The sequence below is a fragment of the Triturus cristatus genome, chromosome 4_2 (genome assembly GCF_964204655.1).
Source record: "Triturus cristatus chromosome 4_2, aTriCri1.1, whole genome shotgun sequence".
NCBI lineage: Eukaryota > Metazoa > Chordata > Amphibia > Caudata > Salamandridae > Triturus > Triturus cristatus.
The window spans coordinates 187,180,238-187,204,639 of record NC_140586.1 but is presented as its reverse complement, the minus strand read 5'-3'; the positions used below and the strand labels follow the sequence as shown (position 1 = coordinate 187,204,639).

Sequence of the window (24,402 nt, the reverse complement as noted above, 5' to 3'; positions counted from 1 at the left end):
GGTCGAAAGGGAGACTTGTTTTTCACAGTTTCCACAGCTGATGGCACCAGCATCACTTCCATGCTGGAGTTAGCAGGCGCACAGTGCATCACCTCTTTCTGCTGTCTCATCAATTCAGTAGGCCACTTGTCTGCCCATGTTAGCCATATTGGCCAAAGGTTGGAGCTGCGCCAGAGTTCTGAGAAAGCATGCATGTTTTCCTGAGCGGTCGGGCCACAAGAGATTTTTAAGGTTTTGAAAACTATTAACTCGGGCTGCCTGTTCTAATGAGGTGGGTTCCTTGCAACAAGTAAATGGTAGCCCTTCACAGGTCTTCCTTGGCACAATTAGAAAGATCCATGAGGGTATCTGATTGGAAATAAGTGAGTCCACTGAATGTTTCTGAATAAGAAGTGTAACTTTATGTATGGTGGTGTTTGAGAAATGCCAGCTATGTTTTTATCAGAGTTGGAAGATCTTTAAAAGTGAGATAGCAGTGTCTCGGTCAGATGGTCTGTTCTACCAGGCGGATTTTTTCCTGTGAAAAATGCAAAGTAGCTCTGCTTCTGTTAAACATAGTCAACTCCTCTTTTAGTGAAGAGATGGTTCCTGTGGAGTTTAAGGCAGAAAACATTTGCTCTGTGATTAAAAATCAACACTGGATGCCAAACATTCAGCCCTTTCAGGCCTATTTCCTTAATACAATATCCTGCAAAATTACCAGGTAAAAGTTTTACTCTGCAAATTCATCATTATGTGGAGGGTAATGGATTACTTGATGATTTCGACACATGCTTCAGGTTTGGATTGCGAAATTTCTGTTGTCAACGACCTAAGACTATTGTACTGTCAGCACACTGATCTTGTTGGCTCTTTCAACTGTGTTCAACACCGTTGACCGTCAGTTGTTTGCCCAACACATTTCAGAAAGTGGGTTTTAAGGAGTCACACTATGCGGTTTCAGTCTTTTCTTACTGATAGGACTTGGGCGGTTAATACTGGCGCTTTCATCTCTGAAACTAAAACCATTTCACTCAGGTTCTGCAGCGCTGGTTAGTTTTACCCCTGCAAACGATACACAGTTGCTTTGTCACTTGCAAGAGTAAAACTCCCTCATACCCGCCAATGAGTACTCCCAAAGCGCTCGACAGTGTCTGAGAACGAATGAAAAGGATTTTTTTTTAAAAATCAATCTATCAAAACCAGAAGTCATGATGACACAGAATCATCCCAATAGGTGGGATGGCAGCATTTGGCCTGAATCCCTAGATGCACGTTGCCATCCATGCAGGTTAATAGGTGCTGTGCTTGGTATTAAAAGACCTAGCGGCCACATCTTGTATCTGTTTTTATCACTTGCAAACTCAACCACTTTAAGTTCCTCAAGAAACCAAAAACATGGCCTTTCATCAGTTAAGGTCCTACTTACTGTTCCTTTGTAGTTGTCGTTTTTTTCCCCAAGGGTTCATCTATAGTCTATATATTTGCATTTAATAAAAAGACATATAATAATAATCAAACAAATACTCTCTTGATAAGTATAGTTAACAACAGTCAACAATATCCCCACCCATAAAAAAAATCTTGGTTGCTCCTAGTGACAGCGCATACAGCCACCAGTGTCCACTTAGGGACATGGTGCAGTGACTAGTATCCAAGGACCAGTTAGGGCCCAACTGGCACATCTGCCTTGTATTTGGGGAGAAGTGGGTTGTAGTGGGCCAGCTCCCAGTAAATGTCTCAAAAGGTGCTACTAGCAGGGAACCTACGGGTATGGTTGAGGTTTTCCAGTGGTAGCGAGCTCACAGAGAAAATACCACCCTTAGCAGACCAGGGAAATACCAGTAGCCCATGTCAACTGTTCAGTACCGTAAGTTGGGCCAAGTATCAAGACTGCAATATCTAAGTTAACTGTAAGATTCAGTAAGATGGTTCAAATGGCTTTGGAGTCAGGAAACCCTCCTCCAGCCAGTGGCGCTGCAGGCAGGAGGAGTACGTGAAGAACAATTGCCTCCTGGTAAATCTGTGACACAGAATGGGTCAGCACCAGAGGAGCCACCCCGTTTAGTATGTGCAGACTGGAAAGCAGCTCCTCGGCCGAGATGTCCATCTTGTTTTAACTCCGGAGAAGCTGGGCTATTATGATCTTATGGTTCCTGGGCAGTTGAGCGTTCCCGATGCACGTTCTTTGCTCTCCTGGGTTATCTGCAAATTGTACTGGGAATCTGGTTATTGTTCTTGGTGGACGCAGTTTAGTTCCTCAACAGGAAAGCAAGCAGGTCTTCCATCTCTTTACAGGTCAGAGCAGCTAGGTGACATATGCTCAGTGTGGATAGTGGGTAGCAGTCTGGCAGATGTCCTGTAGTCTTCTTCCTGCACTGATGTACATGCCTTCTCGTTGTTCTCCTTGGCTGGTCGATGCAAATGCTACTTGAGGGGATGCGACTGTATCTATACCATTTGGCCATCAAGGTGGCGTTTTAGAGCCAACCATGATCTGTAACTTTCAAATATTTGTTGGCTGCTCCAGTTGGGATGAACTTTCTGTTGCTCATCAAATTTCACTGGCTTACTGTCTGTGAATAAAGGCCACTTTAGAATTGCTCAGGAATTAGGTATATCGGCCTCTGTCTGAAAAGCAGAGTGTGTGTTTCACTCAGGCTGGGAGATCCTACTCTAGTGACAAAGTGAAATGGTCTCGACACCTCCCCCATCCACCAGTTAAATAGATGATAGTAGGACAGGGCAGCCTGGTATGTCCAAGATGGACATAACCAGCCCAGTACAAAGAAAACCACCATTTTAGCCATCACATACAGATGAAGTTCAATGGGTCTCAGCACTCACAAGTCCATTAGTAAGCCAGACTTTCCAAAACAGACAGTATGCATCCTTCCTACATGTCAATATATGATGAGGGTCAGATATCCCAGGTATGGTGACTGAAGAAACATTTTACAGAAGAGAGAGCAGGTAGACAGTTTCACCACTGGAGTCCATGTAAAAAGGCCTTGGGACCTGCCTTGAGTTTTTGTGCAGCCACAGCCAGTCACCACATGAGCTGTGTCGAGATGGTGGCAGCTACTCTCACTCATAGTGAGGATACACATAGGTTTCTGCCTGACATCAGAGCCCTCCTCTTATCGACCAAAATGTAAAACACATGGAGCACCATTTGTCTGCTTACATCATTGCCTAGCTCACTTGCGCAAAATACTAGAAAACATTCAAGGTTAGGGCAGTACAGCTTTCAAAAATCATGCAGAGGACTTTCATTCAAACATGGGCACCCACACACTGCTCAGCTGATGCAGCTCCATCCTGACATACATCTTTCCTGCTTTTCCAGTGCTAGGGACCCACACAGGACTCAGCCACTGCCCTTAAGTCCTAACATGGTTATCTAGTACTGGGACTTCATGTGGCATTTAAGCAACACTTATGTTTTTTGGCCTGCTAACCTCCACTGCTATTCCATGAGAAGACACAGCTGTTTTAATACTTCAGTCCACACATGACTCCCCGGGTGTACCTCAGTCTGATCTGTCAGCCCTCTGCTTTTCCAGTGCTGAGAATGACACACAGCTTCGCCTGCCTAAAGGTGATAGTCACAACCCCCTCTTCCCTGTCGCCCCTGCAGGATGGTGAGATGGTACTTCTGGACGGGGGCTGCGAAGCATCCTGTTACGTGAGTGACATCACTCGCACCTGGCCAGTGAATGGCAGGTAAGTGACTGGGGTTGTGGTAAGAGGGGGCAGAAGAAAGAAGTTGTGAGTAGAGATGTTAGCAGTGTTTAGGCTTTCTGGACGGGGTTTCTATCCTCAAGTGTTTTCACTTTAGTGCATCTCACATTGTAGTTTCCTTCTCACAATAGCGCAACACATATAATGCATACGACCTTCACAATAGTGCACCACATACTGTCCATACACTTTAGCATCTATGCCATGCACCTCATTCTTATCACCTTCGTACCAGTGCACACAGATTTCACATAATAATTTCACTTTAGTGCACATTGAACATACAACCTTAAAATTTGGCATAGTATCCACAAAAGTGATTCATCAAGGTTCTGCTGTTATGGGAACCTTGAAAATTGGCTTAGATATGGGTTTCCTGGCTGGTTGTTTTGTGATTGTCAACCATTGGTTGATCTCTGTAATGGCTGTGTTTTGTCAATGAGTGGGGAAGCATCTGGGCACAGGAGGATGATAGACTTTCACATGGTGATGTGTCCCAGTCATTTTTTTAAAGTTTCCTTTGGCATTCGTGATTAACAGGTTCAGTACCTTTTCTTCCAGGCATCTGTGTGTGATGTGAATGTAGTCCTTTGGGATGAGAGTATCATTGGATTCCTTTCCATACTCACGCGTGACTGTGTCAAGAGGTGGATCATTTATTTCTTTTATGAAGAGTTTGTTTTGCAAAGCGACGTTGCTGCCTGGGCAGACACATGGTTATATTGCTCAAGAGGGTAGATTGAAGGTGGTGGATTATAGAGTGCCTGCAAGTGCTGTTACAGTGACAGTCACTGAGGTGATTTGAGCACACACAGGAGACTGGGTTAGTTAGCAACATCATTTGTGCACCCCTGGATGCCAGAATCCATGAGTTCCGTTGAGAGATCCAGAGGGCGACAGTTGGCATATTCCATTGGAACCTCACAGAGGGACTGTGCTATTTGGTGGAATTCCTTGGCCACCTCAAGGTCAAGCATGAGTGTGGTTTCTTTGGACACTGTATTTGGGTAACTGTATCTGTAGCCTTCAGTTTACTGAAAAGAGTAAGGTGCGTTCTCAGGGTATTGCTGTATGCATTCTAGTTTTAATTTACATATCCCCTTGTCCTTATGTGTGTATTATTATTCCTTCAGATGTACCGCCCAGACCTTCAAATCCCAGGGTGTTAAAGTCAGGAATGCACACCGTGATTGTATGTAGCAGTCCTACCAGAGCATGGTGCTTGGACTACTGTGGGATGAAGCACCAAGAGTGCTTGCACTAGTTGCATAGGGGTTCTTTCACTTTGGCTAGTTAGAGGACATGCTGTCCTTGTTTCATGCAGGTACATCATCCACTGTGGCTCATTCTGGGAGCTCTGTTCTGCTGCTGACCTCAGCATTTCCACCCAGTCCATCTCACAGCTGCCTCCTCCGTGTTAAAGTCCTCAAAATCTGTCCCAACCCCTTATACTTTCCGCCTTACTTCACTTACAGAGGAATGCTGCAGAAACTGCATAGCTCAAAGGGATAGGGGAGGATGGGACTTTTGCCAGCACCCCTCCCTTCTCCTCTCTATCCAAACCATAAAGTTCTCTGCACAAGCCTATTACTCGAGGAGGAAAGAGGTATATTAGGCTCTCAGTAGGTTTCAGCCTTGACAACAGGGTTTATTCTCCTAAATGCCTTATTAGACTAGTTTGGGACCTATATAAACAATAGCAGATTTGCTGTTTTCCAGTTTCCATGACTGCACAAGAGGCTTTTCAACAAAGTAAACATACTCAGCCACCACTTCCTGTTTCTCTCACTCCTGCAGTTATTATTGTACCTACAGAACTTACAATGGATGCAATGCTGGCAGACCGCAGTTCTCGGCCTGTGACCACAACAACAGCGGATTTAGAACCTGTCAGCAGGCACAATCAAAACAGTCTCATGCCTTTACAAAGTGATACGTAATGATCTCCAGCGACCAATGGAGCGCTTGCGCACGCAATGAGAGGAAGACCTGGAGATCCCGATCCCTGAAGCAGACTCGGCTACCATATTAGAAAGGACACAAATGGTCTCGCAAAATGTACGTTAAGTTAATAAACTACTATATCTTGAATAGGGCTTACCTTACCCTGGTGAGAATTAGGAAAAACTTCCAATCGGAGGAGCAGCTTGTCCTCAATGCGCGGAACGGGAAGCACATGTTCTAAACATGCTCGGGGAGTGTCTTACCCTGAGTACCTTTTGGAAGGAGGTCATAACTGTAGTCGAACCTATTAGTGACAGGGAGATTCCTCGCACTCCGGGTCTCTGCCTACTGGGATGGTTCACGCACGCAGCTAAAACTAAAGTAACAGGAACATTTCAAGATCCTGCTTATGTCTTGGCCAAGCGGGAAATTACTAGGAACTGGAAACCGACGAGAGGGACGAGGGTTGTGACATCGGAGGAGAGAACTGGAAAAATGGGCTAGATGCGAAGGGAGAATACTCCTGAGGGAAGCCTGACGTGGCATAGGCACACTGGACACAGCCAGGGTTTGGGGAGGACTAGTTGACAACTTAGTGGCAATGGTTTCAGACGCTGATGCGGCCTTGCCCTCACGACTGTCATCGCCAGAACAGGGAGGAGAGGGAATGGGACAGGCCTCACTTCTACGACCCCTCTCTGACTACCCCCCCAGCTCCCATATCTCGCACATGCTACGGCGCGGCGACCTCTAAAGTTTAAATACATGCCACACAAAGCTGACAACATTGACTCAAGGGGAAGGGTGGGGTGTGAGTTTGGAATGTTAATAATGTTGAAGGAAACGGGGACGACAATGACACCAAATGGTTCAATGATACGTAGTAACAATAATTGTAACACAATGAAGTGCATATGCAAAACCCCAATAAAATCTGGTTTTAAAAAACAACAGCCGATTTAGTTGCCTGGGGTCGGTGTGCAGTCCACACAATCCTTGGATCTATACCTTCCTCTGGTTGAGCGTTGTGCAGAACCATGTGATCTGCTTACAGAAAAACTTTAGAACACTAACTGAGATAATTTTCAGGACTTGGCCTACAAGAAGAACTTAAAGACTGGGTACTACTTGTTTTTTATTTAATTGAATTTTAGGGACCGAAAAGGGGAGAAGATGTGTTGTACTCTTGGCCCTTTCATTTGAGGAGACGTCAAGAGACTGTTGCTGTCTAGCACTTGCACTGCTCCTGAATGACACATTTATTGGCTATCGTGAAGGAAAGTTTCAATTCTATTAAGGACACGGAGGCGAAGATTATGCTTTAACTTGCTCCATCTCAGTAGTCAGCAGTACATCAAAATAAAATAATTCAAGAGACTACAATTCCCAAGAGTCCGATGAGGTCCAGCAGTCCACCAGCAAGGCAGCTCGGTCAGGCCCAGGATAAAACCTTCTTCAAGGTAAAGCACTTTCTCTTTCTTTGTGCGGAAGTCTCCAGAACCAAAGGCTATTTATTGGAAGTCTTGTTTCTGCTCACCACCTGCAAGACAAAAATCTGAGTTATCCAAACTCTTAATACCGGAAGTCAAAGATCAACAACCGTATCCATTGCAACAAAATCAACAGAATACATGACCCTCTATATTTGTATTACCATCTGAAAATCCTTAGCCAATTACATACCTACATCAGCATATACACAAGGGTACCAGCTTGAGGGTGGGAAGAAATAATCAATTTCCCTTCGAGTGGCATAATATTTGCCTCTTTGTCCTTAATAGAATTGAAACCTTTCTTCACAATAGGTAGGAATTGTTTCATTCTATTTCAGGACCGGAGGCTTCAGATTATGCTTGTTCAAAGCCTACTCACCACTGTAGTTGCCACATCCTCAACAGGTTTAAAGTAAAACCTTTTAAAAGTGGAGTCCAAATACCATTCTGCTGCCCATGGATATCCTCCAACCGGCCTCCCATTGTGAAGGCCTTTGAAGCCATTGCTCCTCTGGTAGAATGTACCCCAGAAGTAGCGGTTGCAATTCCCGCCTCAGACATCACCCAGCAAACCCACTTAGTAACTATGGGAGAAGAAACTGGTTTAAAAAGTTTTCTTCAATTAACTTATCAACTGCCGGACACCTGCCAGTCTGACCTACTCGGTGAGGGTCTCCAAAGTCTGAAATACATCTCACCATACAGAGCTTGTGATAATCTAGAAAGGAGGAATATTGAACCGTCCTGATGCTGGTCTTGGTGATTCGAGATACTGTAAATGTTGCGCCCACAGGTGTAAAAACCTTGGAAGACACCCAAAGCCCTCACATCTGACATCCGCTTGTAAGAAAGCAAACATAAAATCATCGCTAACTTACCTCTAGGCTGCTTCAGAGACAGATAAACACTATCTGGCCTTGACACGAAATGTCGCAACACCAAATCCACGTCCCATAAGCGAGAGTATCAACACCTAAGGGGTTTGGGGAGGTGTATCCGTCTAATTAACTTACTTACATACCAATGGATGCTCCCTCACTGGGACCCCATGCCAAGGTTCATGGCCATAGGAGGTTGCAGTTCTAAACGTGTTGGTGGTACAATAGGCCAGTCCCTTTTGAGAAAGCTCTGCCGAAAAATCCAAAACATGCACTAAATCTGCCCCCACAGGATCCATATTCCTTCCCAGGTACCAGCTGGTTCATCTGCACCAAGCAGAGGCATACTGTGTAGTAGGGGAATCTGCCCATGCTCTCTGTTTAGCTCTGAAGCTTGCTCCGAAAAGCCCAGGAGGCCCCCAGTGTCTCCGGTAATCTTCCACGCCATGAAATGCAGAGAACCATTCAGGACGAGCTGGTTCCAGAGGCTCTGGCCCTTCATCACCACGGACTGACTCTGGGGAAATCGGATTTGCGAATTCATAGAAAGTTCCAGAAGACCTAGAAACCACCCCTGAGATCCCTCAATCGGAGTTACCAGAATCAATTATGCTTTCTGGAACCGGACTGGTGCGGAGACACTGATTATCATCGAGAGGGGGGGGGGGGGAAATGTGTACCCCCAAATTCAACTCCATTCCTGCATTAAATCACCTGTCACTATTGCCAGGGGATCTGACCTCTAACTAAAGAAGAGGGGCGGCTTATGGCCAAGATTGGTCGTAAAAAAGGCTTTTTTCCTTTTTTGTACAGCAAAACTCAAAGTTTCACCACGGATCCCAGCTTTGAAGGCGTCCCAAACTATGGGCTCAGAGGCAGATCCCTTATTAATTAGATTTTTTTTTTTAATCCACTCCTCCATATGAATGTAATACTCCTGATCCAGAAGGAATTTCCTATCAAACGACCAATTATTTGCCAACAGCGGAGAATCAGTGCCTGAAATTTCCAAAAATTAGAGGATTATGATCCGAAATTATTCTTGGAAGCTTTTTAACAGAAGATCTTACCAATATAGAGTGTGAGACCAAAAAATAATCCAGGCGTACCAGCTTGCTATGTGGTGCCGAAAAATATTTATAGCCGGGATGAGTGGGTCTTAATCTGGCCCAAGCATCACATAATCCCTGATCCTGCATTAATCCTTGTAGGCTTTTGAAAACCCTAGGTTTACGCCCCACATAGGACTGACCTATATCAGCATTGAATTCAGCCTCCAAAGGTATATTTAGGTATATTTATGGTTGTGGCCATAATGCTAATTCATTATTAATCAAATCCATCAATTCCGCATCATCCAAATTTGAACCATACAGACTATAAATCGTAAAACCTTCGCCATTAATCTTCACCTCCACAATCACCCATCTTCCCCACGGATCCTCCTTTTTCCTTTTACATTCCAATATACCCTTTTTTGACAAAATTGCAACCCCCCTAGTATTAGTTGATTGTCGTGATCAGCCTAGCATTTCCATCCCAAGCATGCCCAGCCATGCCCTATGAGCCCATGAGATACAAGTCTCCTGGAGACCCACAAGATCCCATCCTTGCGACTTCATTAACCCAGCTAGGACCCTCCGTTTATAAGCATTATTTAGCCCAGATATATTAAGGGTACAGAAAATTAGTTTCCTCATTTTAATGATATACATTTTTTTTCCCTCGCTATTACAACATAAAAAATGTGAAAAAAATATATAGATGAATAGGCAGACAATCCTGAGACATAGACTAGTACATATTTTTTTAGTTTCATACTCTACACAATAATATCTAATCCCATCAAGATAGCCGAATACCAAAAAAGAGACACCAAAAAAATCACATAGTTGGGTTATAATATGGCCAATAATTATAACTTTCAAGAATGTTAAAGTTTGTAGCTGGATTTTTTCCCCTCCACCGACACCACCCCCCCCCCCCTTCGCCACCCCTCTCCCACCCCTCCCCCTCAGCCCCGCCCACACCCTCACCCCCTCCACCCAACCCATGGAGCTTAGGGACAAATGTCCCTTTTGATGTAGAGTCGATCCCTCCCATAGACCTCCTCCCTGATGCAGTGCGAACCTCAGCAAGAGAAATATCATATCTACCTTAAAACAAACCGTGATTAACAGAGTAACAAGCAGATCAGAGAATCAAAATGTAGCCTTCAAAAAAGCGATTTAAGAGCACATGGTTTGCAAAAATTCATTAGCTTTCACTTCAGAATAAAAAACCTGTGTACGATCTTTAAAGGTTACTTTTAGCCTAGCCGGATTTTGCAAAAATATTTGTGCCCCCTTAGCCTGGAATAGTGGGATTAGCTGACGCATTCTCCAGCGGGTCTCAACCGTAGCCTGGCAAAAATCCGGTCTTACAAAAAAATTGCAACCCTTTCCATGGGCTTTTTTATGAGGACGTGCCAAATCATATAGAGCTTCTCTCGCTAAAGAATTATTGAGTGAAATAAGAATAGCACGTGGTAGAGACTCATTCTGACCCCTTCCCTTCTTTTGATTAAATGGAAAGCGATGCGCCCTCAAGACCTGCTTTTGCCAATCCCAGTCCCCCAGTCCCAGGAAAGCCTCACTCAATAACTCAATAACAAATTTCCTAGCATCAGAACCTTCACTTCCCTCCGGGACCCCCAAAATGCACAGATTATTACGTCTGGCCTTATTTTCTAAGTCAATTAATTTCCATTGAATATCGTCTCTCTGAGAGCTTAATGATGCTGTTACTTCTTTCTGTGCTATTAAGTCATCTTCTAGAGTTGATATCCTGGTTTCAGTCTCGCCAACCCGTGTTGCGATATCAAAGCAAGTCTTACATACTCTTCGTATTGCACTTTGTAGCCGCTTACATGCACTCTGAGAGCGATTACGCTCAGCCTGGGTTTCTGCTCTGTGAGCCATTATGAGGTCGTGAATTGGTAGTAAGTGTAATTTCCCCCGAGCCTTGTTCTTTCTCTACGGATATAAGCCCGTCCACGTTGGTAGGAAGAGGGGCTACATTCGGAGAGTTCTGATAATCCCACGACAATGAGGCATCGGATCCCTGTTGACTGTCCACCACAAGATTACTCTTATTATGCCCAGTCCCATGCTCAACAGTAGCATATCCCGGTATATCTGAGTTCCCTTCATCATCATCAGCATTGGAGTCTTCCAGCCATTCTCTGACTAGACTCTCGACAGAGGAGCGCTCAGACAGTGAAAAAAAATCGTCCGTGTTTGAGATTTTGTCAGGAATATCCAGACTATCAGGGGCCTCCAGCTTTTCAGGTGCATTGCTGGTCACGCTGCTCATACCTGCGTCAGTATTGTATTCTATTGTTCTCAGATCTATTAAAGACATAGTTTCATGCAGGCATGGTCCCGATGGAGCTTGCATCTCCCGTAAGTCAATAGAATTTTCAAGAGAGCCTACATTTCCCAGAATGCATTGTTTTGGCAGATGCTCACTAGAACTTTCCGGGATAGTTTCAGCACACGGGAAATCGGGACCCATATCTGTAGCCACATTAGAAACCTGGGGCCCCCGGCAGATATGGAAGTTAACCGAGCCTGGAGAAGAGAAGTGATCTCACCAACCACGCCATCAGTATCACCCTCCACATCGCTACACACCATGCTACTACCTTCCATAGGCGCGACCGCTGATTCAGAAGCAGGTCCTCTCTTCGCAATCCGCGAAAACATTGCAGGTACAGTTGTAGGTGCAATTTGAATGTTTGATTGTGTGCCTAACACACGGCCGGGCGGTACAACATTGGAGTCCGTTACCAAAGTTGGAGGGGTCTGCGTTAGAGAACCCTTACGGGTCATAGACCCGGTAGTTTTGACGGTTTTCTTGCTTGCAGTCTTAACTCACGCAGCAGCCGTAGCGTATCTGGTCTTGACGGGAGTCCCAGCCACCGGTGCAGTGCCTTTACTACGCTGAACTCGAGTAGCTCCCTTCGAAGCCATCATTGTCCATACGCTCACACACCACAGCACTCCACCGACAAGGTAATACAGAGACAAACCTCCGTGGTCTCTCCAACCTCGGAGCGAGAAAACTCTCCAGCGCATTTGCACCTCTGGGGCTCAAAATCACCTCCTACGGGTCCAGCCAGTCTTTTTTTTCGAAAGAAACAGTTTAAGCTTGCCACTGCATCTGCATCATCGGAGAAGAGAAAGCCAACTCAACCGGCCGAGATGTCTGCCGCCATCTTGCCCCTGCAAAAATGAAAATTAATATCTTAAATATTCACTTTGGTATACTGGTGCAATGAGTAGTTCTGGGGCTAGTACTCCTCATACCATTATCTCCCAGTGTTACAAAACTTCCATCATGTACATTAGACCGATCCATTCCAACTATGTAATCATGTAAGCTTGCATCCTCCTCTGCCCCTCTTTCACTATTGCACAAATCCTCTGTTTTGAGGAGACTGCTGTTTTTCAACTTGGTCATCAGCATGCAAATTGTAAGCTCCACTAAAATTTCCGACCTCATCCATAACATTCTCAACGAGACCTCCATCATTTTGGACACCACCCATCCCATTACAAAAAGTATCCACTTTGTAACTACCCTGCACTTTCTCCAACATAAAGAACCACGTTTTTAGAGGTCAAATATTAATATTTAAAAGAAAAGTTTTTTCCTATCAAAAAGGGGTATTTTTACACTTTGTACTGCAGGGTTTTTGTTGCAGCAGTCAGACTACAGGGGTAGGCCTAAAGCCATGTTTTACCTGCCAGTGTAGTAGGTGCCTCTATAGATGCAGCATGTCCACAAGTGGCATCATGCTTCCAGGCCCTGGGTGCACTTTTTAGCACCATATAGTAGAGACTTAAAGGCAAATCAGGGATAAGCCAATTTAACCACAGTTAAAGTGGGAGCACAGGCACTTTACTACTGGTTAGCAGGAGTAAAGAGCACAGAGTTCTAAATCCAACAAAATATATGGGTCAGCTAAAGACGAAAAATCTGGGGTGACCATACAGAAATGACAGATTTCTTACATATGCCACCCGCAGTCAAGAAGTAGGGTAGACTAATCAATCCCTTGATGGACTTCCCTGCTAAGGCGATAGAATGTGGACGATTCACTGCTTCTGCAGTGGCACTTGTCTGTTCTAGGCCCCTCTGAACCTACCTGCAGCCCTCTGTCAACATCTTCCCTAGCCACTAATCATGTCCGTGGGGAACCCTTCTCCTCAGCTGAAGACTTCATCTTGGAGGCAACTAACCCTAGCGTGTGCACAGATGCATCCAATAGGCAGACACTACCACCATAGCCTACAGGTGGTGTGGCCCATTCTGCACCCTGGGTCAGACTTCTGTCCCCAACTCACGGTAAGCACTACACAAAAGGCTATCAGCCAGCATTGGCCACTGGCAGCTGTCAGTGTCAAGAACCAGGCGCCTGGCCATCCACTTCCAAGTGGAGGCTACAGTTTGGGCCCTTGGGTAGGCCTCACTTACAGGCATTTGAAATGTGCCATTCAGGAATAAGGCAATTTAATCATGGGGAAAGGTGGATCACAGGCAGTTTCCTATTTGTTAGCAAGGGTAAAGTGAAAAGGTGATTTCCTTCAGCACTCCTTTATTGTCTAGGCAGAAGCTACAGGCAAAGGAATTGCAGCACTCCTTGCTTAGCTCATCGAGAAAGAGAAGAAGCAACATTAGCTTTTATAAGTCAAAGACTATGCCCTCAGTAGTAGAAGAGGGCTGCTATGATGTTGCCAAGGTAGAGAAGGATTTGCAGCCAGGTTGAATTGATCCATCATCGTAGTAAAAGGGTATGCAGTTCCTTTAGCAGAAAGATAGAGAATGTGCGGTTGCTTATGAACTAGGGAATCAGCTATGGGGGAGTCTGATTCTTCAGGCGCAAGAGCCCTCACATACCCAAACATTGATCCATCGCCGTCAGAAATCGAGAAGGGTGAGCATAATTTGCCCTACCCACCTTATGGTGGCAGGGTGACCCTTCTTATCTCCTTTGCCACCCTGGAGAGACCAGGAGAGAATTGCTCCTCAAACCCCAGTATGGGAGCCAGTTCCATTGGTTGGTGGAGTTTCTGCTGATTCCAAAACCACTTGCTCCACTGTTCTAGCCCCAGTAGCTCTAGGGGTATCTTCGGTTAAAAGCATGGTCCTCAGTCACCCTTGCCAGACCAGATACTCTGGACTGTTGCGATTGTGCCCCGGGACAGGAAAATCTCGACCGTTAGATAGGAAGATGGGGGTGCCTTCACTTTTTAGGCACTACCTTGGGACATAGGAAACTGTCATGCTATTTTTCTATCAATCCCACTTTACCTTTAGAGGTCATTTGGCCCCTTAGCTGACCACTATACTTTATTGACTTCGACCATGTCTCTTAGTGGTCACCAATGTCCAGCAATTGGACATTTGAGGAAGTTACCTAGGATTCCTGAGGGTGGGGACTGACAATAGGATTTGGGATAGCTGTGTATAAGGCCAAAGGTGTGGGCTATTTTTAAGGGTGCTTCCCTTATGCTCAAGGGAAAATCAAAAAGTGGTGAGCAGAAGGTTTGAATTAATCTCAGCTACTTGTAATTACGCTGACGTGTTACAATCTACCATGTTTTACTTTTGCTGATAGTGCCACTCATAGGAGAGCAGGCCTGGCAATTTGTCTGGGCTGTCACTTGTGCGATGGAGCCAACGCTAATTTGTGTATGGGTGGTGCCAATCTGTAACGATACAGGCTAGCTAACTAAGAAAGGACTGGAATTCCACCTTTCAGATCTTTGCATTGTCCCCTTTTATTCCGGAGCATTCTTGGTTACCACAGGTAGCTAGATTGATGTAAATGCTGGGGTACCAATATACCATCCCTCAAACATCTATTTTTAATGAGGCGACCTAAGCACATCTGACCATTGCTGAGCAGACTCTAAACATCCCACATATTTTCGCCTTTGCGTAAATGACTCAACGTGAAACAAAATTCGAGTGCGTTTTGGGCAGGAGCTGTAAAAAAGCTTCGGATTAGATCATGTGCCTAGAAGGACCTAAGATTAAAAATGTCCTGTTATTAAGGTCATTTTTTTATTTTTTATAAAGTAACGTACTATCAAATCAAAATAGCTTTATTCGACAGATTTGTCATAAAAGCAATACACATACATTACAACATGTATATTAAGATAATAAATATTCAGAATCTAAAACATTTATGAACGGATTAAACAAGAAATACTGCCGAGTAAATTAATTCTGGAAATAAAATACATACATACTCGATTTATCCCAGGCAATTCATACTATGATACAGCCTATCTTTGGAACTGAGGGCATTTAAGTCAATTGGCCTGGAGCAACACCCTGGATCGGATGGACCAGGCCCAGCCTAAAAACTTAGCCATTGCGATTGCTATTGGCAGCAATGGGTCCGTTGTAAGGATTCTTAGGGCCTCGTCATGCTTTCTGAAGCCTAGAAGTTTGCAAATAGCTATAACCCACATTGCCCGAGGTTTTTTATACAGTGGGCAGAAGAACAACAGGTGACTAACCGTTTCTTCTTTATCTAAGCATTTTGGACAGGCTTTCATCATAACCCTAACCCAGTTGCCAGTAAATGACCTAACAGGTAGGGTACCAACCCTCAATTGGAAGTATAACTTCCTGTCTAAAGGTTTCTCAATAGAGTCCCAATAATGTTCTAATACAGGCTTTATCTTCAATTCAAGGAACCGGCCTGTCAGATGTTTTACTGCACCCTTCGCTAGTGCTGACGCCATTACCATGTCCCAATACTTCTCCTTCAATATCTTCTTTGATTGAAAAGGAGCATTTTGGGGATCATCCCAAAGTTCTCTCAGACCTAGATTCACCAACAACAACCTTATCTCCCCTAGCCATTTAATCCTATGGAAACAATCTGTGTCCATTACATCTTTGATCCCTCTTGCATAATGCGAAAGTTCCACCGTGCACCACAATCTTCGCCAATATAAAAGAGGGCGAAGTTTCGCCAAATCCCTTACTGCTTTCCTTCCCAAGTCAAGCAATAATGGACACATGGATGTACTTATTGGGACGCTGGTGACCTTACGCAAAAATGAATTTTCAAACCCTCAAAGCTCCGCTCCATACAGAGTGGAGCTTAGGACTTTCATACCATAAATCTCCATCAATGGGCTAATTGGTTTGGAGAAAGAGGTTTTAAAATTAACTGCAAGAATCCCAGCCTGTTGTTTGTGCTTTAGGGTAGCTACATTAATTTGGTTAGACCAACTCATGTCTGACTGTAGCGTGACCCCTAAATAAGTAAAGGCGTCAACTTTGTCAAGAGGTACATTATTCATGTATACCTTGCCCCGGAAGGATTTGTGCTCATTAAATGACATAAATGTTGTCTTTTCTGTATTGATTACAAGGCCCCGAGTTGTGCAAAAGTCCTCAAACCTACTTAGGGCTTTTTTGCAAGCCGCTGGGGGTCTTGGAAATTATCAGAGTATCGTCCGCGAACATGAGGATAGGTATAAGTTCTTTCGCCAGCACAGGGGCGTCGGTGGGGGTTTCCAAGAGGAAATCGGCCACCCCGTTAACGAAGAGCGAAAACAGGGTAGGCGCAAGCACGCAACCCTGGCGCACTCCCCTGTCAACAGGAAACGACTCGGTGACCTCACCCCTTGCCCCCCACCGGACCCGCGCATGATTATCCTCATGTAAGCGGACGATCAAAGATAACAGTTCAGCAGACATCGCCATCTCACTTAAGACACACCACAGCCATCCGTCGTGGCACCAAATCGAAGGCTGCTTTCAGATAAACAAATACCGTGTACAGGGCCCCTTTCCCCAATACGACTGTCTTCCAATAGATGTTAATAAAACGGAAGACCTGGTCGATAGTGCTTGTAAGGGGACGAAAACCCACCTGCAGTGGAGTAAGGATTTGTTCATCATCCATCCAGGACTGCAGCTTTTGTAGAATCAGTCTACCCATGATCTTTTGGATGGAGTCTATAAGACTTATTGGTCTATAGTTAGCTGCAACGGATTTGTCCCCCTCCTTAAAAAACGGTATTATCTCGGCCCCTTTCCAGGAGGCCGGGATTGGAGCCCCGCAGGCAATAGCATTTGCTAAATATCTGATATAAAGGCGCCATGAGGATTTATAATTTAAAAACACATCTCCCGGGATATTATCCATTCCGGGGGCACGGCTAGGGATAATAGTATCTAAAGCCCTATCTACTTCCACTAACGTGAACACCTCACCAGAGAAAAAAATGTGTTCCATAGGACCCATAGTCTGATCATCCTCCAAGGAAGCGTACTGGGGTTTAAAATATTCCACCCATAGATGGTGGGCAACATTGGGGTCCGGGATCCCCCCCCTATCCCACTTAAACGTATCCCAAAATACTTTAGGATTTCGTGACACGCATGCTTCTTTAAGCTCCATCCATCTTGCCTGGTCCCATAGATTTTTTGCTGCTTTAACTGCTCTTCTATAGGAGTCCCGTGCCAGCCTTACTTTTGCTGGGTCTCCTTCACCTAAAGCTAGCCCCAATTTCCTCCGCATCTGTCGACAATTCTCAGTAAACCATCCAACAATTTTCTTCTTCTTACCCTGACTACTCTTAGCAGGTTTACAAAAGAACAGTTTTAATTGTTCAAACAGTGCTGTGTGCATCTCGGTAATATGGGTCAGGGGAGTCTGGCTTCTCTCACCATATCCCCAGACTTCTAATACCCTATCCACCTCAATATTCATCGCTGCCAGCGATGCCTGGGATCTTGAAACGTTTTTCCATCTCAAGTATCGTGTATCGTTGGTCAACGTACCAACTTAACTGGGAATGGAAGTTATTAAGTGCTTTCTGTTGTGTCACTGGTTCTGTATGTCTAAACTCTCCCACTTCTTGCGTACCCAGGATATAATGATAATGCTAAATGGGAGTACTTGGCGGTTTAAGTGGTAATGCAAGAGTATTGTGGCTGTTGAATGCCGTGGTAAATGTTACGCCCAACGTATAACCTTTTACTTGCCTGTGACTCCAAGAAAACGTGTTTCAGCTGTATTACGCTGTCAGTGGGATATGGTCACATCAGTGGATGTTTGGGATTTTGGATGGGTTTTGTTACCTTGAAGTTGAGCAGGCTGAGGACCATTAGGCAAGATGTCTTCACTCACACATATCCTTCTCATTCCATTGCAGATTCTCTGAACCCCAGGCTTTGTTGTACCAGGCTGTGCTGGAGGTGCAGAGAGGCTGCCTCAGCCTCTGTTCCCCTGGGATGAGCCTGGAGAACATATACAGCATGATGCTGACCCTGATTGGACAGAAGCTGCAGGAGTTGGGAATCCTACCCGCGAAGTGCAGCGAAGACCAGCTCTTCAAGGTAGCCAAAGTTTGCAGCAAGACCTCTAGGGCTGTAGGCCATGCTGCGGCAGAGCTGTGTGCGGGTGTGTGGGTCTCAGTGCCAGAACAGCAGTTGTGCTGCAGGTTAATGGTGAGATGCACTAGCAGGACCCTTGAGGGGGCCAGGACATACATAGCAGACTGTTGCAGGGCAGGATTAAGATGCACTTGAAGAGCTGTGTGTGAGTCTCAATACTGGAATACCTGGTATGCTGTATGTGAGAAAGTGCCATCTTTCTTGCATGGTATGCACCCACTTTTTGCTGAAATGCTGAATGTACTTTGACTGAGTGTGCCCTGGACTCCTGCCAATCAGGTGCCCAGGGCCTATGTTCCTTCCCTAAACAAGAACCTCAAAACCAAATTGGCAAACCCTGGCCACATGTCAGCCCCTGGTAAATGGTACCCTAGGTACCCAGGGCCTTGTGTCCAGGGAAGGCCTCTAAGGGCTGCAGCACTCATTGTGCCACCCGTAGAGGCCCTGTACCCTAACACCCACACACTGCCCTGGCAGGCTGAGTGTCTGGGTACAAGACAAAACAGAGAGGCAACATGGCACACATCCCTGTGTGCCATGCCCACAAACTACACTGCCCTGGCATACATCAGCGACCCCTCTAGCTGGGTGCCCTTTGCCAGTGGTGTGGGCACAGAGGCAGGAGCCCTGTGCCCCTACAGTACCCAGGTCCATTCCTGGGCCCTGTAAGTGCAGTGCTGCCATTTAAGAGTACATGGTGCTGGGAGCTTGTCAAACACGAACTCCACAGCACCATAATGGCAGCACTGAAGCCTGAGAAGTTTGGTATCAAACTGCTCAGCACATTAAATCCACACTGATGCCAGTGTGGGATATAATGTACCAAGCACCGCAGAGGGCATCTTAGAGAGGCTCCCTGAAACCTAAGCCACAATCCACGTCTGTTCTGAGGCTGCCTAGGCTGCCACACAGCAGACATGTTGCTGGACCCCTGGGTAGGAGAGCCCCTGCTCTCCTGGGCCTGCAACAATGCACATCCTGGGCGAGGTGCTAAATCTCCTCCCCCAGGATGGGCAGGGGGAAGCTTCAAAGGCATGCCGCCTCTGTGAGCTTCCCCAGGCCACTGCAACCCCCCACTCTGGCGGGAAGCTTGGCCGGAAACCCCAAATAAGGACAGGGGATGTTCCAGCCTGCCAACCCCACCCCTCAGGTGGGGGAGGCGAGGTGAAGCACATCCCCGGGCTCTCACCATCTTGAAGATGGGAAGCCCTACCCAATCAGGACTAGGCTACTGCCCCCTCCCACAGGAGAGAGGCAGGATAGGGGGTTGTACCCACCCCAGGACAGGGACCCAGTGGTCCCTGCCCTTCACCTACCTGTAACGCCCCTAAATCTAGTATTTAGGGGCACCCTGAACCTTCCTTCCCCAGATTCCAAAATCCAAAGAAGAGCTCTAGAAGAGAGAAGACCTGCCCTGCAGCTGCTAAGAAGAGGAAGACACAAACTGCTTTGGCCCCAGCCCTACCGGCCTGTTGACCCTCGAACCTGCTCCTGCTCCAACCCGGCATCTCTTGTGGCCAGCAACCTCACAAACCCCGGAGGACCTGGCTACCTTTTGTCTCTAAGCCCCTGGGACTCCCATGAGTAGAGGCTCTACTCAAATCTACTTCTAATCCCTGGCAGCAGCCCGGAACCGCGAACCCAGCACACTCTGCACCAGCCAAGCCTGGCCTGTGCCGGAGTGAACAAAGACCACGAGGATGACCCCACAGCGACTGTGACCCCGAGTCCGGCACCCAAGGACCTCCCTCGACACTCCTGAAGAAGCCTGCAGCCTCAGAACAAGGTGCCCCCCCAACCGCGATCAACTGAGGGTAAGATTTCCCGACACCAAAAGGCACCCCTGCACCCGGCGCCCCGCGGCCCCCTGTGCCCAATCCCGGCGTACCTACCTATCCTCCAACTTACCTCTCGAAATGGTGGTGGTACCTGAAGAATCCTCGTCCCCGAGCTTGCAATCTTTTTCTAAACCGGAGATTTCCCATTGAAATCAATTGAGCGCCCGAAGGCTCAAAAGCACCCTGCACCCATCCGCCCGAGTGGCCCTGGCAGTGCAACCTCTACACCTATCTATTTCCCCACTTGCCCTGAGTAAGTGACCAGGAGCCCAGCTCCCACAGCCGCGTGGCCTGCTGGTCAGCAGCCACCAACCAAGGCCCCCCCTATCCCTCATAGGATAACATTGGGCCTAACTCTCTCTGCACCCGGCTGCCCTAGTGCCGCTGGGGGTGAACCAACGGTACCTACCTAACCCTGGGGGACCCCTGAGTCTATGCCCAGAACCTCAACTCTGCCAGTCGAGTACTTACCTTTAAACCGATAACTCAATTTTCTTCATAGGGTAACATTGACTGGCTTTTTCCTGAAATTTCTTCTAAGTGTGGACTTTTCAAATCTTAAAATATTCACCAAAAATCAGCCGAGTAACGAAAATACTCACCTGCTCTTAGGTGAGCTCCCAGTGCTGGATCTTGGTGCCCAGCACTGACTCTGAAAAATACTTACAACTGTACTTACCAGTAACCCAATTTTCTCCCATAGGAAATCATTGACTGTTTTTCTGTGAAATATTTTCTAAGTGTCAACTTTTAAAATAGCAAAATATTGTCTAAAAATCATCACAGTAATTAAGTCGACTTTTATCACTTGATTCTAAGTACTGACCCATGACTGAATCTAGGATCCAGTCCTGGAATTCCAAAAGTAATCCTGAAAGTAATCTGTGGCAAATAGCTTGAAACTTCCATTGAACTCAATGCATTATTGTGTTTAAAATAGTGTTGCCTATTGCAACCACTTGTAACTGTTTACAAAAGTCAATTGCATATTGCAAAAGTATTTATATAAAGCATCTCATTCTGAGAAAGTATATTTTAATTCCAATTGTTGGTTCTAAAATAAAACGCATATATTTTTTATATACAAACCATTGGCCTAGAGTTCAGTTATTGAGTGTGTGAGACCATTTGCTGACTGCGTGTGTACAACAAATGCTTTACACTGTCCTCTGATACTGCCTTACTGCTCGACCAAGCTACCACTGTAGAGAGTAAGGTTATATCTAACTTTAGCCTCTGCCAAACCTCTGGGGACTGTGGACTCTGTACACCCTGTACCTATTTGGGAACAGTATATACAGAGCTACTTTCTCACACTGCAGGTCAGGATTGAGATGCATTGGCAGAGCAGTGGGTAATGTAGGCATTGCTATTATAAGTTGTATGTTGGAAGAGCTGCCCTTTGGTCCCATATTGGAATAGAAGTGGGTGTTGCACTTATTGATTGTGGCACTTTGTCAGAGATGTTGTACCTCAATGCAGCGGTAAATGGCAACACTGCGTGAGAACAGTCTTGCCTCAGTAAAGCAATAATGACTGGTGCTTTATGAAGGTTGTGGATGGTTTTCACTGCACCAATGAGCGGTCCACTGTCAAAGCAGTGTGGGTGGTGTTGCTCAAACACCCTGTGCAGTGGCAAAGCTGCACGGTGGCAGTACTGCACTAACAAGTTGTGCATTGACAGACATGAGGATGTTTAATATTCCACTTTGATCTCTGTTGGAGATTTGGGTGTTTTTTATTTAATTAATAATTGGTGTATTGATACAGCTGTAGTGATTTGTACTGAATGAATGTGTAATTGACAGCGCTACATGTTTTTTTTAGTTCATACGTGAGTATTGCTTTGACAGACCGGTGGGTGGTTTCCACTGCAGAAGCAAGCTGAGCATTGACCCAGCTGTGTGTGGTTTTTACTGCCCTGACAGTCGGTGCATTGACAGATGGTGTGAATGTTTTTATGCAGCCTTAACTAACTGTGCATTGGCAGAATTATGGGGGGCTTCTACAGCACTAAGAAGTGATGCATTGACTGAGCTGTGGATGCTTTTACTCTACAAACGAGCAGTGGTTTCCCTGAATTTTGTATGGTTTTTGCTTTATTGATTTGAGAGAGCTCTTGATGGTTTTCATTGTAGAAATAAGTGATTCATGGACAGTGCTAGGTATGGTTTTTATTGCACTGGCAGAGCTGTGGTCGGCTTTTGATGTAGTAACAACAGTGAATGAATAGAGCTGTGAATGGTTTTACTGCACTAACAAGTGTACTTTGGCAGCACTATGATGCTTTTATACTGGCCTCCTGAATGGTGCATTATAAGCTGTGATTGAATTTTTACTGCACTAATGAGCAGTGCATTGACCGAAGTGTGTATATATTTTACTGCACTAATGAGTGGTGCATTGACCGCAGTGTGTATATATTTTTACTGCACTAATGAGTAGTGCATTGATAGTGCTGTGGGTGGTTTTCACTGTGGAAACAAGCTGTGCATTGGCAGAGATATATATGCATGTTTTACTGCACTAATGAGTGGTGCATTGACAGCGCTGTGGGTTGTTTTCACTGTGGAAACAAGCTGTACATTGGCAGAGATATATATGCATCTTTTACTGCACTAATGAGTGGTGCATTGACTGCTCTGTAGGTGGTGTTCACTGTGGAAACAAGCGGTGCATTGGCAGAGATATATATAGATATATGCATGTTTTTATTGCACTAATGAGTGGTGCATTGACTGCTCTGTAGGTGGTTTTCAATGTGGAAACAAGCTGTGCATTGGCAGAGATATATATACATGTTTTTATTGCACTAATGAGTAGTGCATTGACTGCTCTGTAGGTGGTTTTCACTGTGGAAACAAGCTGTGCATTGACAGAAATATATATGCATGTTTTACTGCCCTAATGAGTGGTGCATTGACTGCTCTGTAGGTGGTTTTCACTGTGGAAACAAGCTGTGCATTGGCAGAGATATATATACATGTTTTTATTGCACTAATGAGTAGTGCATTGACTGCTCTGTGGGTGGTTTTCACTGTGGAAACAAGCTGTGCATTGACAGAAATATATATGCATGTTTTACTGCCCTAATGAGTGGTGCATTGACTGCTCTGTAGGTGGTGTTCACTGTGGAAACAAGCTGTGCATTGGCAGAGATATATATACATGTTTTTATTGCACTAATGAGTAGTGCATTGACTGCTCTGTAGGTGGTTTTCATTGTGGGAACAAGCTGTGCATTGACAGATACATATATGCATGTTTTACTGCCCTAATGAGTGGTGCATTGGCTGCTCTGTAGGTGGTTTTCACTGTGGAAACAAGCTGTGCATTGGCAGAGATATATATACATGTTTTTATTGCACTGATGAGTGGTGCATTGACTGCTCTGTAGGTGATTTTCATTGTGGAAACAAGCTGTGCATTGATAGATATATATGCATGTTTTACTTCAGTAATGCGTTGTGCATTGTCTGCTCTGTAGGTGGTTTTCAATGTGGAAACAAGCTGTGCATTGACAGATATATTACTGCACTTATGAGTTGTGCATTGGTCGAGTTTGAATCTTTGTACGTTAGGAAGAGCCCAACACTGTGGTGGAGTTATGATGTCAGTGCAGCATTTATGAGTGGGTGGTTGAATTTTAATGCACAAATGAGTTGTGCGTTCGGAGAGCTGACTAGTCGCAGCTCAGCGAAACAGCCAGCACCGTGTTAACTCTCTCTGTTTCTTTCAGGCAGTTCGCAGGTTCTGCCCCCACCATATTGGCCATTACCTGGGGATGGATGTCCACGACACCCCCGAGGTGTCCCGGTCGCTACCTTTGAGGCCCGGCATGGTCATCACCATCGAGCCAGGTAGGTGATTCAAACTATAGGGGCAGAATCAGGACCAGGAAGAATAACTCCTCATAAGCTGTAGTTCTACCCTGTGAGTATTGAATATTCTTTGTGGGAAGGCTGCAAGCATGCTTTCTGGGCACCATGGGGAGGTATGTGAATGTCCAGGGTAGGGGACGATAGCAAGATGGGGTTGAGAACAGGCAAA

At 45.6% G+C, this 24,402-nt stretch overlaps 1 protein-coding gene across 3 annotated transcripts in view; it reads left to right on the top strand.

The window, feature by feature from the left end:
• Positions 1-24,402, top strand: part of XPNPEP3 (X-prolyl aminopeptidase 3) — a 242,456-nt gene that overhangs the window by 216,215 nt on the left and 1,839 nt on the right. For all 3 annotated transcript variants that reach the window (XM_085601057.1, XM_085601058.1, XM_085601055.1), the window contains 3 exons: positions 3,620-3,705; positions 18,274-18,457; positions 24,092-24,212. In XM_085601057.1, coding sequence (XP_085457183.1) covers positions 3,620-3,705; positions 18,274-18,457; positions 24,092-24,212 — 391 coding nt within the window. The remainder of the gene's footprint in view (positions 1-3,619; positions 3,706-18,273; positions 18,458-24,091; positions 24,213-24,402) is intronic.